The sequence below is a fragment of the Suricata suricatta genome, chromosome 6 (assembly GCF_006229205.1).
Source record: "Suricata suricatta isolate VVHF042 chromosome 6, meerkat_22Aug2017_6uvM2_HiC, whole genome shotgun sequence".
Taxonomy (NCBI): Eukaryota; Metazoa; Chordata; class Mammalia; order Carnivora; family Herpestidae; genus Suricata; species Suricata suricatta.
Window position 1 is genome coordinate 144,462,565 of NC_043705.1, and position 17,261 is coordinate 144,479,825.

The 17,261-nt window shown below is 46.1% G+C and overlaps 1 protein-coding gene across 1 annotated transcript in view; it reads right to left on the minus strand.

The window, feature by feature from the left end:
* The window catches only part of ADAMTS16 (ADAM metallopeptidase with thrombospondin type 1 motif 16), a 143,236-nt gene that overhangs the window by 97,847 nt on the left and 28,128 nt on the right, over window positions 1-17,261 (minus strand). Inside the window, exon 4 of the mRNA XM_029941294.1 lies at window positions 1,649-1,907. Within this exon, the coding sequence (XP_029797154.1) occupies window positions 1,649-1,907 (259 nt within the window). The remainder of the gene's footprint in view (window positions 1-1,648; window positions 1,908-17,261) is intronic.

Sequence of the window (17,261 nt, forward strand, 5' to 3'; positions counted from 1 at the left end):
ACCTGAATGTGAGACAGGAAACCATCAAAACCCTCGAGGAGAAAGTAGGGAAAAACCTCCTAGACCTCCACCGCAGCAATCTCCTACTTGACACATCCTCAAAGGCAAGGGAAATGAAAGCAAAGCTGAACCCTTGGGACTTCACTAATGTCTTCTAAGAGGCACTGGGTGGCACGTTCCTTCTCTAGTTTTCTGATAAATACAAGAGCCCCCATTTTTCAAATAAGAGACTTCCTGTACAGTTTCTTTTCAATCCCCACTCTTGAGATTCTGAAGAGGCTGTCCAGGCAGCACGTAGGTGCACACACACACACACCCACGGCCAAGGCAAACAGGGTGACCTCACGGCCTGGGTGCTGGCTGTGTCCTAGCTGTTACTGGCCTGCCTGGCCCTGATCACCCCAGTTCATTTCAGCAGTGTCCACACTGCTGGAGTTTCTCAGTGGCTTTGAACCCAGTGCAACCTGTTGAACAGGTGAAGACAGCACTGCCAGGATCCAGGCGCTTGGATTTTTGTCCCTGACACAGAATCTGTCTTGGACAAAATTCTGGCTCTGACCTTGTCCACGCCTGAGGCCCGCCTCTGGGTCCCTACCCTGCCTGGTCCCATCCCCTGCCACCTTCCCCTCTGCTTCTCCCTGTCTGTGCAGCTGCAATGGCTGATACTGACAAGTAGGTCTTGTTCCTACACCCACCCAACCTTGGTCTCCCCGACTTTCTCAGACTCCCTGTTCACCCCTCTCCGGCCCCAGCCCTGCTCTTCTGGCAGACTGAGCCCACTGACTTAGTCAATTTGGATTGAAGTTTCTTGCTTGAATATAGCATATGGCTTTTATTTTCAGGATAATAGGAGTCCAGATGACACACGGGTGCTGACAGGTTAATGGTACCTGCTGTCCTGCTGTAAGTGCCACGTGATTGGGGCCATCCACTCTATTCCACCCGCAATGTGACCCTCTCCAACCTAGGGTGCCGGGTCCAGCCGCCCAGGGGACCGGCAGGGGAAGATGGGCTGGGAGCAGATGGGCTTTGCCGAGTCCCAGTGGGGGACAGTTTAACAAATAAGGTGGTGCCGGAGAGGAAGCTGAGGGGGTGAGGGCGATTCCAGAAAACACTGAGCTTCAAGAGGCTCCCACATAAAATGCAAATATCACATCATCTCCTGAGCACTCAGCACACAAGAAAGGATTCCACAAAGCGCTGGTGATAAATCGTAGCTAAATTATGTCATGCGTAGCCTGTCCTTTTGAAGTGGTGGAGTAAAGTATAGAAATATGCATGGAGACAAATCACCTCGCCGAAAACTATGTGGGCTTTCATAAATCTAGACCTCAAAACTATAGAATTACTGAGAGGACATGCTGGGGTCTTTTAGATTTCCAGTGGGTTCTGCACTCTGGGCAGTATGTCCTCTCATTTGCCCAGGGAACAATTCTTTGGAACAAAAAACCTACGGCTGTCTGTCTGTCCATCACGAGAGACCTCTGCACACTGAACAGCCAGACGATGGAATCAACGCGTAAGTTCAGGGAGGACAGCCCAGTCATTCCACCTCGCGGGCGGACTTCTTGGAAGAAAATTCAAACATCTCATTGTCTCTACAAAGGCCCGAAAGGTTAAATGCACAGAGAGAATCGCCCTTACGTACATTTCTTGCGTCTGCCACAGAAATGCTGCTTCTGTGGGTGCCGGAGGGTCGAGCCGCCGTGAAGGTGCGGAGTCCCCAGCTCCCGGTCCCTCGGGGTCATGACCGCCTGGGGAGCCCCCGGAGCCCGCTGGTCCGCGGACCTCTTGTACAGTATGTGGGATGGGGGCCCAGCCCCGGCGGCGTCCCCGAGTGTCCCCGCCAGCTGGGAGGGAAGCGGCTTCAGGAAGTAATCGGCTTCTTGGGTTCTGATCATGCCTGACTGGAAACAGAGGGAGAAAGGACAGTTACACCTCCTGACCAGAAGACGTCCCCGCGCCTGGCGTCCCTTCTGTCTTGTTTGTTCTCAGGCACCTGCTCCTCCTCGGGGAGCCGAGGCCGAGGCCGGAAGAGACGCATCTCTGAGCTCTTCCCATCGACATCCTCCCACGGGATGTGGGTAGAGGTGCTTCAGGACGTGCCTCCAGGAACACAGGGAGTCCCCAGGGCACGAACAGAGGGTCATTTACCCCAGAATATGAAGGAGAGGGCTCACGGACACAACACAGACTCAGATGTCACTGCAGGTGCAGGGGGTCCAGCAAGAAGACCACATTGCAATCCTAACCATCATTTGCAAAACTGCTTTCACACTTGAATATGATGTGACACTTGATGGAGAACTGTGACACTTAAAATTCACCCAGAGGAAAGCACAAGACAATTTACTAGGGTAGCAGGAAGGCCTTTCTAAGCAAAGCACTCTGGAAACAGGAAAATCTGACTCATAAAAACACTAAAAATATCTGCAGAGCAAAAGTAGCATCAAAACCAATAAAAGTATTGTAAAAGAGGCAAAATCGAGGGACTGCCTTTTGCCTTTTAGACAAATATTTTTAAGACCTGGTAGTAACAGGTGTTGGAAAATCCTTGGCAATGGGACGCTCTGGGAAAGTGCGCACTGGCGCAGAGCCAGGAGGTGGCCGCCACGTCCACCAGCACTGAAAATGAGCCATCAGGTTTAACGAGTGAGCCTTCTGGAAGCTTCGTGTAGGCACCTCCCCAACATGGATCAATACATATGTCTGTACAGTGCAGTTTGAGGGTAAGAGCACCAATATACAGAAAAAACAGACAACAATAAAAATAAATCATTAAAATGTTTACCAATTAATTCAGGGTAATGTTTTTAAAAATATTTGTATATTTGAAGAGAAGAGAAAAAACATAATTATGTGCTAATGATAATCATAATAAAGCATTTTTTTCTTGAGTTCCTGAGACTGTGGATAACATCTTCTGTATAGCACATTATTTAATTTTTTAAAAATTTATTTATTTATTTTGAGAGAGAGAAAGTGAGCGAGCAGAGAGAGAAGGATGGAGAGAATTCCAAGCAGGTTCCAGGCTGTCAGTGCAGAGCCCGGCATGGGGCTCGATCCCACGAACCTTGAGATCATGACCTGAGCCGAAGTCAAGGGTCTGACACTTGAAGGACTGAGCCCCCAGGTGCCCCTACGATGCCTTATTGACATCACTGACTGCAGTTCTGTGACGTGGGTGTCATACCGCTCCCATCTCAAGGGTGAGGACAGAGAGGCAGAGTGGTTGCTTCTGTTTCCAAGGCAACCTGGCCGGGAAGCAGAACAGGGATTCGGACAAAATCAGAATATGCTCGGAACCTGCACTTTGATGGTTTATACTACACGGGTTTCCAAAATGGATTGAATTTATAACGTGCTTAATAGACGGTGTGATCCCAACTGTGTCCATGTTAAAAAGCCTGGTCTGCACGTAGCAAATGTCCCTGGAGGAAGCCAGAGCCATCGCGGGCGGCCACGGGCGGCTGTCTTTGGGGAGAAGGCTGCAGGCGGGACCCTGATTGCATCTTCCTATCTTTCTGCTCCGGTCAAGTTTATAGAATCTGTGCACATTCTCACATAAATAGTGTCAGTGTCGCTGCTGGATTATGGGGTTACGGACAACTTTTTACACCCTTATTCGATGTTGCAATAAATTGAGAATACAATGAATTGTCTCTGCACAACCGTCTATCTGTCGCTTAGAACTCTCTGAGGCCAAACTCCCAGCTTCACGACTGGGTTGATTTTCCCCAAAGTCACGTTGGTGATTTCCTACACTGAGTTAGGCACTGATTAGGTACTCAGAGGTTGATGCGTGCTCCCTGTTCTCGGTGTGCCTCTGACCGGGAGCCCGAGTCTCATTCAGCGGGGCTGCTGTGTGTGTGCCTCACTTCTGTGTTGGGCTGGGCGGTCCTGGGTGAGTCCTAACGTCTGCAGGCTGTGGAATGACAGGCTGGGGTGGGGGGCGGGGACCACTTCTTAGATCTTGGGTAAAGGGACAAACAGGACTCTAGGGCACAGTAGGGCTGGGGGTGGGAGGGAAAAAGGAAAGGGGAGGCCAGCTTATTGGACATTCAGAGATTAAGCTTTGCTGGGGGGGAAGAGGGTGAACCGGTGAATTATCAAGGAAGCCATCAGCACCATGGGGGGTAGACCCCCTGGGCCCAAGACCCCCTGGCAGTGGAAAGGTAAAATACCTGGAATTTTTGTCCTGCATCTCAGGGGGGGGCACCTCTCCCGCAGGGCTCTGCAGGAATGACCTGGGAATCGCTGTGTCCTCTAAAAGGCCACCTGCTGAAGTTCACAGTTCTATCAAGGAACAGACAAACGCGGAACTACAGAACTGCTAAGGCGGTGGCTTTCATCGTGTTTGCATTTAAATTAACCCCGAGTCAGCCTGTGCTCAACTCTATGGAAGGGGTTTCCACACTTGACAAGGTCACCAGTTCAAGTACTAAACCTAGAAAAAAAAACAGACTTCATTTTACACCTTAAGGAAACCTTCTCATCAAGCCCTGGAGACCATCAGCATCACGTCTCGGAGACCAACTGCTCCTGGAGAATGCGGAGGTGTCCCCGGGGCTCCGGCGGACTCAGAGCAGCCCGCTGAGCCCTGCACCCTGGCATTGGCCATTCACGGAAATAACGTGACCTGTGTGACTTCTGATGGTCTACTCAGCCTCTCGGTGCTGTGTTGTCCTCTAGGAAGTGGGGATCCGGCTAGCGCCCATCAGGAGTTTGTAACACTCACCAATTCATGTCTTTTAAACACACGACCCACAGAAACGATGCAGAAAAGACAGGCCAAGTTAATGAAGCAAAGAATGAAAAGAACCATACTTCACCTCTGCTGCTCTCTGATCCTTTTCTGGTGACTCAGGGGTTCTCTGGGGCATTTTCACTGTGCAGCACAAGACCCACCCCTGACACTGAGTGCTCGTGCACCCCAACTCCACCATCACCCCAACATGTCTCCGCTCTGGCCCACTGTCTTACTTTTTATTCTTCTGGGTTTCGTGTCTAAACACTGTTCTCTGACAGCTGTTCCCGACTCCAAAGCCACTCCTGCTCCCCCCGCCCCTGCCCCCCAGATTTAGGACACGGCTGCGGGCCCCTGAGGCTGGGACACCAACCCTTCGGGCAAGAGTGACCGTCGCAGCTGGAGGACTTCCTAATTTTCATCAGCAAAGTCATCAGCCCCAGCTTCACTAAGTCCAGAGAACACGAGAACTGATCAGACCGCTGCTTTGGTTTCCCTCCTAATACACAGACACGGCAAACTACAGAGAAAGTACCTCCTTTCTCTTGCTTCATCATTCATTGGTTTGCAAGCTGCCTGAAAAGGGTAGATAAATCGTGGGGGGTTCCTGTTTTCTTATTAAAGCTCTTCTTTATTGAACTAGGAATGTCCGTTTGCAAAGTCATCAGATGTCTCGTGCGCACCTGCCCGAGGTAAGCACCTGGATGTCGGCTGGGTAGATGATTAGCCAGCCTTCCAGATCGGGGCCAGTGTGCCCCGAGCTCTGCAGAGGGCCTCTCCGGGGGCTGCATCTCTCCTGGCCGCTTCTGTAAGTCATTTTGCATTGGGAACTTCACCTAATTCTCATGCTGCACTTGCAGGGAAGGAAAGAGCGTGTGCTTTGCTGCCGATCAGAAGATGCTGTTGCTCGCTCAGCAATGCATGTCAAGGAAATGCTGAGGCTCCAAAGTCAGATATTGTGTGAGAGTTGGGGTTTTTTTTTTAATATTTATTTATTTTTGAGAGAGAGAGAGAGACAGAGTGCAGGTGGGGGAGGGGCAAAGAGAGAGGGAGACACATAATCCAAAGCAGGCTCCAGGAGCCGAGCTGTCAGCACAGAGCCCGACTCGCGGCTTGAACTCATGGAGTGTGAGCTCATGACCTGAGCCAAAGTCGGACACTTAACTGACTGAGCCCCCAGGCGCCCTGGGTGAAAGTCAGTTTTATCCACAATTGAAACCTGTTGGATTTCTACAGACAAATAAATTAAACAGGATATGTATCCACAATAATATGAAAATATAGTTGACATTAGAGGAGGGTTTTCTGAGAGTAGGAAGAAAGGGAATCATTCAATAAATAATCTTGTGAAAACTGGTCAGCTCTTTGGAAAAAATAAATCTATATTTCTTCTTTCTTCTGTTCACCAAAATGATAGTCAAGTACAGCAGAAAATGCTAAAAAGTAAAATAAATAAATAAATAAATAAATAAAAATATTTGTAATTTTGGTGTAGACAGTTGTAAATGGGAAACAAAATCAGGAAGCCGTGAAGAAATGGATTGATAGATATGGGTAAATTCAGTGTTTGGGTGTGGTGAAAAACACCATCAAGTCAAATGACAAGTTAGCAGGAATTTTTTAATGATTATCTTTTTATTTTGAGAGAGAGTGAGCATGCAAGCAGGGGAGAGGGGCAGAAGGGGAGGGAGAGAGAGAGAGAGAGAGAGAGAGAGAGAGAGAGAGGATCCCAAACAGGCCCCATGGTCAGACTGGAGCCGGACACAAGCCTGATTCCAGGATCATGAGACCATGACCTGAGCCAAAATCAAGAGCCAGATGATCCACAGTTGAGCCTATAGGTGCCCCATTTAGTGGGAATTCTTGAATGCCTATGACAAAAACTATGACCCTTAAAAACAATCTATAAAAACCAAAAATGAAGAAGTAATACAACTTAAAAAAAGGAACAGAAAAGAAACAAAAGATGGAAAGGAAGAAAAGGAAATTTCCAGGTAAGAAGAGGGTTATTAAAAAAAAAGGGTTTGATCCTACTTCCAATTTTAGCGAGAAGATGAAAATCACAACAAGGTGCAATGTTTCCTCTGTCCTACCGGCTGGCCGGAAAGTCAGCCTTTACCCTGTTACAATCAAGACGTGAGGAAAATTAGTAAATTGGTAAAGTACTTTTGGAAAGAATTGGCAGTGTCTCTCCAAAACGTACATGCATGTACTTTCAACCTAATAATTCTTCAGCTAGAAAGTTACCCTATGAAAATTCTAACACCTATATCACTAGATATGTAAACGATACAGAGCATAGTAGAAATAAATACAATAATCCCCAAAATGACATACTCGAAATGCCTCCTGATGAACGACAGGTTATATAAATGAGGAAGGAAGTATTGGAAAGTAAAGTCAGCATTTGAAAGAACTAGATAGTTACTGATAGAGAATTATACCCAAATGGAAAAACAAAGTGCAGAACTATAGTGGCATTAGTATACACTTGCTATAAATAAGAATAAAAAACGTGTACATCAATGTATATATTTATAAAAGCTGCCCATAAAATGGAATATTACTTGGCCATTAAAAAGAATGAAATCTTGCCGTTTGCAACGTGGATGGATTTAGAAGGTATTATGCTGAATGAAAGGAGTAAGACATAGAAACACAAATACCACATGACATCACTCATGTGGAACCTGAAAAACAAAACGAGCAATTGAAAAAGCGGAAATAGACACATAAATACCCAGAACACACTGGCGGCTGCCTGAGGGGCAGGGAGTGGGGGATGGGCAAAGCGGGTGAAGCGGGGAGGGAGGTAAGGGCTTGGGTCATGGAAGGAATGCGTCACAGGGATGGAAGGCACAGCACTGGGCATGCAGTGGATGGGAACATAACAGCGGAGCACGGTGACAGGTGTCACTTGTCGTGACACAGCGTACGGCCCCATCACCATGTGGTACACCTGAAACTAATGTAACACTGTGTCTCAACTAAACGTCAGTAAATAAACATTCAATACAAATTAAAATTAAAATACAAGCTACCCATTAAAGTCACAGGAACCAAAAAATCAAACGGAAGGGCACTGGGTGGCTCGATTGGTTAAGCATCTGATTCTTGGTTTCGGCTCAGGTCATGACCTCAAGGTTCCCGAGTTTGAGCCCCGCATCTGGCTCTGGGCTGGCAGCAGGGAGCCTGCTTGGGATTCTGTATCTCCCTCTCTCTCGACCTTCCCCTCCTTGCACTGTCTCTGTCTCTTTCAACATAAATAAATACACTTTAAAGAATTAAAAAAAAGCGAAATGGGAATTAAGAGATGCATAAATGTCCGAGCACTCAGACCGTTTCTCCTGCCGAATAACGAGTCCCCACACAGCGGGTGCAAGCTTGCCCCATGGGAACCCAGGGCCCTTTGCAAGGGGGCTAGCTGGCAACCACCAGGGCGAAGCGCCATTCGGCTCATGAGGTGAAACAGGCATTTCATTTCGCAACTGATTTACTTCTATCCTCCTCTGTTTCCTTCCCGAAGCGTTGTTTGTTCGAGGAACATTCTTCTCCTTCGAGTCTTCTCGGTGATGCTTCAGAAACACACGACACTCACAGCTTTTCTAGAACTTTTATAGAAGTCAGATTCTGCTTTTTATTTCCTTAGAACCTCAGAACCCACCAGGAACCCGCCCCAAGCCAGGCCATCCCCCACCACATGCCTGGGACCACAGGAAGTCTCGCTGCATGATTATCTGTGATGCTGTGAAAATCAAACTTCTCCCAGAATCTCCTGAAAAGCCAAACAAACGAAGAGGTTCTTTCTCCAGGAGATTTGCACCTGCTTCTTTTTATCCCATCCCCGCTACACCTGGCTCAGGCCCTGGGCCTCCTCAACGTGCTGGTCTGAAGGGACACTGGGTTAACGTGCCAGCCACAGGAATTGCCCGTCTTCCTAAACCCCAGTAAGTCCAGGCTTCAATATGCAGTTCTCATGGCTATAAAACTCGTCCCTGGTCACCTGCGTATTGCTCACGGGTCGTTTCAAAAGGCTGTCCTTTTGACCCCTGATACTTCGCTAAGGTGAAAGCTAGATGCCCACACCTTGTTAGTTATGGCGCCATTCAGTCATCATAGTCCACCAAGAAGACTGAGCCCCAGCTTCTCCCAAATCCCGGGTCCTACCACAGTGCCTTCAGGACACGTCCGTGTCCCCTGAGCCCTCGCTGTGGGTGCATGGGAAGAAAGGAAAGGCTTGGAAGTCATCAGTGGGAGGCTGGCTAGGGTGGACTGGGCATTGACTGGAGGCTGTCTGGTGGCTGATGAAGGCCGAGTGGAGGCCGACTGGAGGCTGACTAGAGGCTGAGTGGAGGCTGACTAAAAGTTGACTAGAGGCTGAGTGGAGATTGATGGAAACTAAATGAAGGCTGACTAGAGATTGTCTAGAAGTTGAGTGGAGGCTGATGGAGGCAAGGCAGAGGCTGACTTGATGCTGATGGAGGTCTGACTATAGGCTGATGGAGACTAAGTGGAGGATGACTGGAGGTTGACAGGAGGTCAACCGAGGCTGACTCAAAGTTGACAGGAGACTGATGGCAGCTAAATGGAGGCAAACTAAAGGCTGGTGGAGGCTAAACGGAGTCTTACTGGATGTCAGCTGGAGGCTGACTGAAGGCTGACTGGAGGCTTATGGAGGCTAAGTGGAGGCTGATGGGAGGCTGATAGGAGATTCATGGAAGCTAAGTAGGAAGCTGACTGAAAGTTGAATGGAGGCTAAGAGGAGGCTAACTGGATGTTGACTGGAGGCTGATGGAGGCCGACTGAAGGTTGTCTGGAGGCACAGAGGGTGGACTTCCAAGGAAGAGACTTTTTCTACGCCTTCCCCCATTTGCATGATGCAAACAAATTTATCTTTTGTCGAATTCTCTGTGGATTTTGTGACCTGGACAGCGTGGGCCAATGTCACAGCCAGCAGAGCAGAACAAGGGCAGCCTGGGTAGAGCGCCAACTATGCACACTCCCCACACACTGTCACGGAAGGGGTGAGCGCCACTGCACACCCATGCCGTTAGCCAGTCAGGCTTCGGGTGAATTTTACAGCAGGAGGAAGCAGGGGTGTGATTTCGGAGGGCGACTTAAGAACGCACTGTGATTATCCAGCCTGTTCCAGATGATCAGTGACCATGACTATATTTAAGACCATTCCTGAGTGTGGCTGTACCAGCATCAGAAGCTCTTTTTGTTCTGAAACTTCCTCACAGAAGCTTTAAACGTTCAACACTGTGAATGCCCTTGTCTTTAAAATCTGAAGAATGTTCACATTTTTTGCATTTTATACTAATTTTAATTCACTCAAACAGTAAGTTACCAACATTTCGTGTCTTCCTCCCTAATAGAATCTTAGTAGTGATGTCAGATGGAGATGACACTTGTCCTCCTGGCAGGTCCCTGCCTGAAGCCTGAGCCAGTAGTGTTAGTGGGAGATGCTTCTCGCCCACTTACGGTTTCTTCAGCATGGCGGGAACCAGGAGCACAGATCCTGCCCCTCACTGGTCCTTCCGGGGAGGGAATAACTGGTCTGGGAGTCTGGACTCAGAACCAGGCATGCCCGGCACAGCCCTTCCCACTGGTGGCCGCCCCTGGTGGTGACGGTCAGGGGCCCAGCAGCTCTTGCAACGCAGTGCCTGGGTCTAAATTGGGGTCCACTTTTAGGAAAACCACTCACCTGCACAAACCTTCCACTGTCTCCAAAACTGATTTTATCAGTGATTTTAAAAAGGATACATAAGTCCACTACGTGAGTTACTTTTTTTGTTTGTGTTTTACAGTTCATTCGGAATATAGAATGTGGGGAAAAGGGAAAAGGGAGAAAAAGAAGTAAGGAAATGGAGAGATACATATTGGGTCACTTCAAAACCCAATAGACTTTATTTGCTCACAGGTGGCATATTAATTAGAGTATTATGGATACTATTATGCACATAAATCCATAGAAAATAATAATTACTTTGTCTAGGGCTCCACCTATGTGGCAAGTAATGTGCTGTGTGTTTTGCTTTATTTATTTATTTAGAAAGAGAGAAAGCCCAAGAGTAAGGGAGAAGGGCAGAGAGAGAGAGAGAGAGATTCCCAAGCAGCATGGAGCCTGACCTGGGGCTCAATCCTATGAGCCAAAATCAAGAGTTAGATGCTCAAGTGACTGAACCCTCCAGGTGCCACTGTTTTTCCCTATTTATTGTTCCTATCCTAGTAACTGACATATAAAATGAGACTTAATATTCCCATTTAAAGGAAAGAGCCATTAAAATAACAAATTTGTTCAACATTGTAGACGCTAACAAATGGACTCACTAAGATCAACACTGAGGCTACATGACTACAATATCTATGTCCTCACTGGCACATCAATGCTTCCTCCATCCGTGTTATTTCTCAGGGGGCGTAGTATGGCCCACAGAGAATAGCTAGTGATGGTGATAGTTCAGAGTGCACTTGGATTCGCTATAAATGCACATTATAAACTCTAGGACCACAACTAAAAAATGTTTAAAAAATATATGTTATATGCTAAACAGGACAGGAAATGGACTCATAGCATGCCCATTTAAAACCACAAGAGGCAGAAAAAGAGTAAAGGACAAAAATAAGAACAAAGAACAAGAGCAACAACTAGAAAACAAGAACAAATACAGTAGATGTTAATCAAATATGAATATCAATAATCACTTTGAGTGTCAAATATCAATAATTAATATCAATAATCACTTTGAGTGTCAATGGTCTAAATGAACTAATTAAGAGGCAAAGATTATCAGGATAGATTGAAACACAAGACCCAACTGTAAATTGTATACAAGAAATCCACTTTACATATAACACACATATAGATTAAAACTAAATGGATAGAAAAATAATGTACCATGCTAACAGTAATCAAAAGAAAGCAGGAGTAGCTATATTAATTTCAGACAGAACAGACTTCAAAGTAAATTTATCAGGGATGAAGAGAGACCATACATAATGATAAAGGTGTCAGCTCTCTGAAAAAACATAATGATTCTTAACATGTATGCACCTAATAGCAGAGCATCAAATTCTGTGGGACAAAAACCGACAGAAACAGATGAACCCACTCTCCTGGTTGGAGATTTCAGCACCCACTGCCAGAAATGGAGAGACCCAACAGGTAGACAATCAGTAAGGACGCAGTGAACTCTGCAACACCATCCATCAACTGGATGTAAGACCTCTGTGGACGACTTCATCCAACAACAGCAGAACATACACTGCTTCCAAGCACTCATGGAACATTCGCCAAGACAGACCACATTCTGAGCCATAACACATATTTTAAATTATTTAAAAGATTAGAAATCCTACAATGTGCACTCTCAGACCACAAGAGAATTAAAGTAGAAATCAATAACAAGAAGGTAAGTGGAAAATCTCAAAGTCTGTGAGGATGAAACAACACACTTGTAAATAACACACGGATCAAAGGAAATTCAAGACAAGATAAAAAATATTATTAACTAAATTATAATGAAAACATAATGTATACAAGTTTATGAGATGCAAGGAAAGCAGTGTTCAGAAGAAAATTTCTAGTATTGGAAGCATATATTAGAAAAGAAGAAAGATCTAAAATCAATGACCTAAATTTTCACCTAAGGAAAGAAGAAAAATAAAATCAAATAAAACCCAAAGTCAAAAGAAGAAAAGAAACAGTAAGAATTAAAGCAGAAATCAGTGAAAGTGGAAACTAGAAATCAACAGAGATTATCAAAGAATCCAAAACCTGGTTCTGTCAATAATGGTGACATGTATTCATACTTAGAGAATGCCCACACTCTGAATGTTTTCCTTCTTCAAAATAAAGAACATTGAGCAAATTAAGCATACACTCAAAAAGTGTTTGAGAACACAATGAATGGCCATCTGGAAGTTGGAAAAGCTAATTAAAAATAAAGAAATAAAGTCAGAATATGTGAATCGGTAAACAGTCAAACAATGTGATTATCAAACCAAAGAAGTCTAGTAAATCAAAGATCTGGTTTTTAGAACAAAATGAGCACACCTCAGGAAAATGCAATGAAGATGCAACAGGTGAGGAAATAGATAATAAAATCAAATATGTCAATGTGGGATCAAATTTCTTTTGGAGATGAAAGGTTACTGTAGCACATCTTCTGTGATTAGTGAATTGGTTATTATTATTTTTTGTGCACTTTTCAATTTTACTGGACCTTTCAGACCAATCTACTATAAGGGTTTAAGTCTCTGTCAGAGGGGAAGTCTGTACATGCACTGTCCACAATGGTGGCCCTTAAATTGTAACTAAAATAGAGCACAATTAAAATTTCAGCTCTCCAGAGCCATACAGGGGTATTCAAGTTTAAATTTAAATAAAGCAAAATCAAAGTTAAAATTTTAATCTCGCAATTACTCAGTAGCTGCATGTGCCTAACAGCTACCATACTGGACGGCACAGTATTTCTATCACGGTGTACAATTTCATTGGAAAGTACTACTCTAAGACTGATGGTGAAAAACACATCTTTGGGAGCTTACTTTTTAAGACTAGTTTGCTAGATAAATGAGAGGTTGCTACAGCATTTCTTTATCATAGTATATATCAGACGGTTAGAAATAATCTTACCAATCACAGCGGCTAGAATGTTCAGAACATGTTATCTTTGATTGATGGCTCAGTAAGATTGCTTTTGGTTGACACAATAATATTTGAACAAGAACAGCTCAAACTTAAATCCTCAGATCCTGTTTCTGTACATTCCCAAGACACCAAGAAATACTTAAGCAAAGTTATTGAGTCAAGGCATGGAATATATTGCTTCCACTTAATAAAACCAAAATACCGTGGGCAAAACATTATATTAGATTCCTTGCGGCGATGTATAACATGCAGACATGACTTCAATTCCACTGTGGAAGGAGTTCACAGTCCTTCTCATCCAAGGATTTTGCGGTATGTTTCTTCATTCATTCCCTCATTTTATTAACTCAGTGAATATTTGGCAATTGCCTATTATGTGCTGGGTGCTCTTCTAGGCAATCCTGATGCAACAATGAACAAAACAGACAAATACAGCTGCCTTCCTGAAGCCTGTATTCCAGTGTGGGGGCGGGGGGAGTGGTGAGGGAAGAGAGTAACAACCAATGTAAAAATATCATAAGAGGTTAAAAAGGAAACAACACAATTCCAATCAAATTTCTCCCAAATTGTTTTGTGAATATAAGCAAACGGATTCTAACATTTATATGGCAAATGACTCAGACCACCCTAGTCAATACTGAGGGAGAAGAAGAAGCCTTCTTAAGCCTGACACCAACCCAACTTCACAACTTCCTCGAAAGCTACAGTAATCAAGTAATACTAGAGAGAGCAGAGACAGACGGAGCGATGGAACAGCACAGAGAGCCCGGAAACACACCCACGTAAGGACGGTTAACTCATCTCTGACAAAGAACCAAAGGCCACACCGTGGAGAAGAGATAATTCTTTCAACCAATGGTGATTGAACAACTGGCCATCCACACACAAAGAAATGAACCCAGACACAGACTATAAACCTCTCTCAAGAATTCACTCAAAATGGATTGCTGACCTTACTGTGAAATGCAAAACTGTAAAACTGCAGGAAGATGACACAGGAGACCATCTAGAGGATACCGGGCATGCAATGACTTTTTTAGATGCAACACCAAAGCAGGATCCATGGAAAAAAGAGATGAGCTGAACTTCTTTAAAATTTAAAAATTCTGCTCCATCAAGAGAGCAAAAAGACATGGGATGCCTGGGTGGCTCAGATGGCTGAGCGTCCGATTTCAGCTTTGGTCATGATCTCACGGTTTGTGGGATCCAGCCCCACGTCCGGTTCTCTCTCAGCAATAAATAAACAATTAAAAAAAAGAGAGAGAGAACAAAAAGACGTGCTACAGACTGGGAGAAAATATATGCTAAAGTCCTATCTTCAACCATAAAACAACAAGCAACACACTAAAAAATAAGCCAACAGCCTTAACCAACAGCTTCCTAAATAAAGCATGCGGACAGCAAATCAGCATATGAAAGACATTCGGCCTCATGTGTCATAAGGGAAATGCGCAGGAAAACAACAGTGACACAAGACCACACGCCTTTGAGATTGACCACGATCCGGAACACTGGCAACACCACACGCCCACAAGGGTGCGGAGCAGTGGACACTCTCCTGTCACGGTGGGACTGTATCGTGGAGCAGCCCCTTTGGGAAACGGTGGGGCAGTTTCTTACCCTTGCTATAGGATCTGCACTCATTCCGTTTGGTGTTTACCCCAAAGAGTTGGAAACTTCAGGTTCACACAAAAGACCTGCCCACAGATACTCATAACAGCTTTATTAACGAGCAACCAAGACAGCTTTCAGCAGGAAGATGGATAAGTAAGCTGGGGTCCATCCACACGTGAAGTCCTCGCCAGCACTAACAAGCATGAGTTCTCCAGCCATGAAAGAGCATGGAGGAACCTTAAATGCGTATCACGAAATGAAAGGGGCCAATCTGAAAAGGCTGCGTCCCCACAGGATTCCAATTCTATGACATTCTGGAAAAGGCAAAACTACAGACAGTCGACCCAGCCAAAGCTCTCAGGGAATTTACCCAAAGGATACAGGAGTGCTGATGCATAGGGGCACATGTACCCCAATGTTTATATCAGTGCTTTGAACAGTAGCCAAATCATGGAAAAATCCTACATGTCCATCAAGAGATGAACGGATAAAGAAGATGTGATTTATATACGACGGAATACTACTCGGCAATGAAAAGGAATGAAATCTGGCCATTTGCAGCAATGGGGATGGGACTGGAGGGTATTATGCTGAGTGAGGTCAGTCAGTCAGAGAAAGACAGATATCACATGTTTTCACTCCTGTGGAATTTGAGGAACTTAACGGAAGACCATGGGGGAAGGCAAGGGGAAATATTATTTCAAACAGAGAGAGAGGCAAGTGATAAGAGACTCTTAAATGCAGAGAACAATCTCAGGGTTGATTGGAAGGGGAGGAGAAATGAGGGATGGGCATCAAAGAAGGCACTAGTTGGGACGAGCACTGGGTGTTGTAGGGAAGTGATGCATCTTGGGAATCTACTCCCAAAGCCAAGCGCACACTGTACACTGTATGTTAGCTAAAGTGACAGTAAACGATGAATCAATACATAAGATAAACAAAAAAAGAAAAGAACATATTGGTGGTTGCCAGGGGTTAGTGCGAAGGGAGGTATGAAGAGGCAGAGCGCAGGACTGTCAGTGCCGTGAAATGACTCCGTGTGACACCCAAATGGTGGATTCACGTCCCTAACAAGTGTCCAAACCTACAGAATGCACAATTTTAAAAGTAGACCCAAAGGCAAATGACTTTGCATGATAACAGCATGTCAGCGGAAACTCACCAGTTTTGCTGTGAACCTGAAACCTTGCTCTTAGAAATGTCTATTAGAAAAAAAAAGGAACAAGTCATGATGAAGAGAACATTAGGAGTCCAACACAGGAGGGCATTTCCGGTGGGATGAGAGGAGGAGGCCCCCTGAGGGCACCTGAGGGAAGGCTCTGGGCCACCCAGAAGCCACAGCAACGGCCCTAGGGCCCTAAAGGGTGGCAGCTGATGTGTGTTTTTGCAAAATAGCTTCACGTGAAAGATGTCCCAGCTAAGGCTGCTGGTGATATTGGTGGTGGACCTAACAGTAATAACAACCATTCGGCAGGACCTTGCTCCAACTGGACAGACGTTCCTGGAAATGCGTCCCCAGAGAGGGCACACTGGGGGCTTCTGGGGCCGTCCCCGTGACCCCCTGCACCGCCCCACCCAGAGAGCTACACTCACCATCCGCTGCTTCCACTCTTGCTCTCCTTCAGGTTTTTTCTCTGCCTTTTATTTGGTGGGGGGGCACGGCGGGAAGCACGAAGCACCTCCCTACCCGCTCACAGCCCTGCAGTAGCATCTTCTGACCTGCAGACGCAACCGGGGCTCTCCACGGCCCCAGGAGCATCACCCCCCAGGCTGGCTTCCGCCCCCTCACGGGACCCTCAGGACACTCCCTCAGAGCCGCCCCCACTCCTGCTCCAGGAGCGCGGGGCTCCCTGCGGCCTCGGGGCCTCCACGCCCCCTGCACCAGCCCTCTACTGGCCTGGCGTGGTCTCGCCCTCAAGTCTGCAGTGATGCGTGGGCTGTGGGGACTTGCCTGCCCTCCCGTGGGGGGCGGATAGTAGCCCCAACCTGATGGCACCCAGAGCAACAATATAATGACAGGTGGTGGCTTTGGAGACCAAAGATCTGGTTCAAGTCCCGAGTCTGCTTCTCTTCAGAGTGTCAGGGCAAGTGCGTGTGGGTCCTGAAACCTAGTTCCGATCTTTGCAAATAAAGGATACATCTAGAGCTGCCTCTGGGATGACAGTACAGATTAAATGTGTACAGTTCAAATGTGGCAGAGAGAGCGCGAGAGCGCGAGAGCGAGAGAGAGAGCGAGAGAGAGAG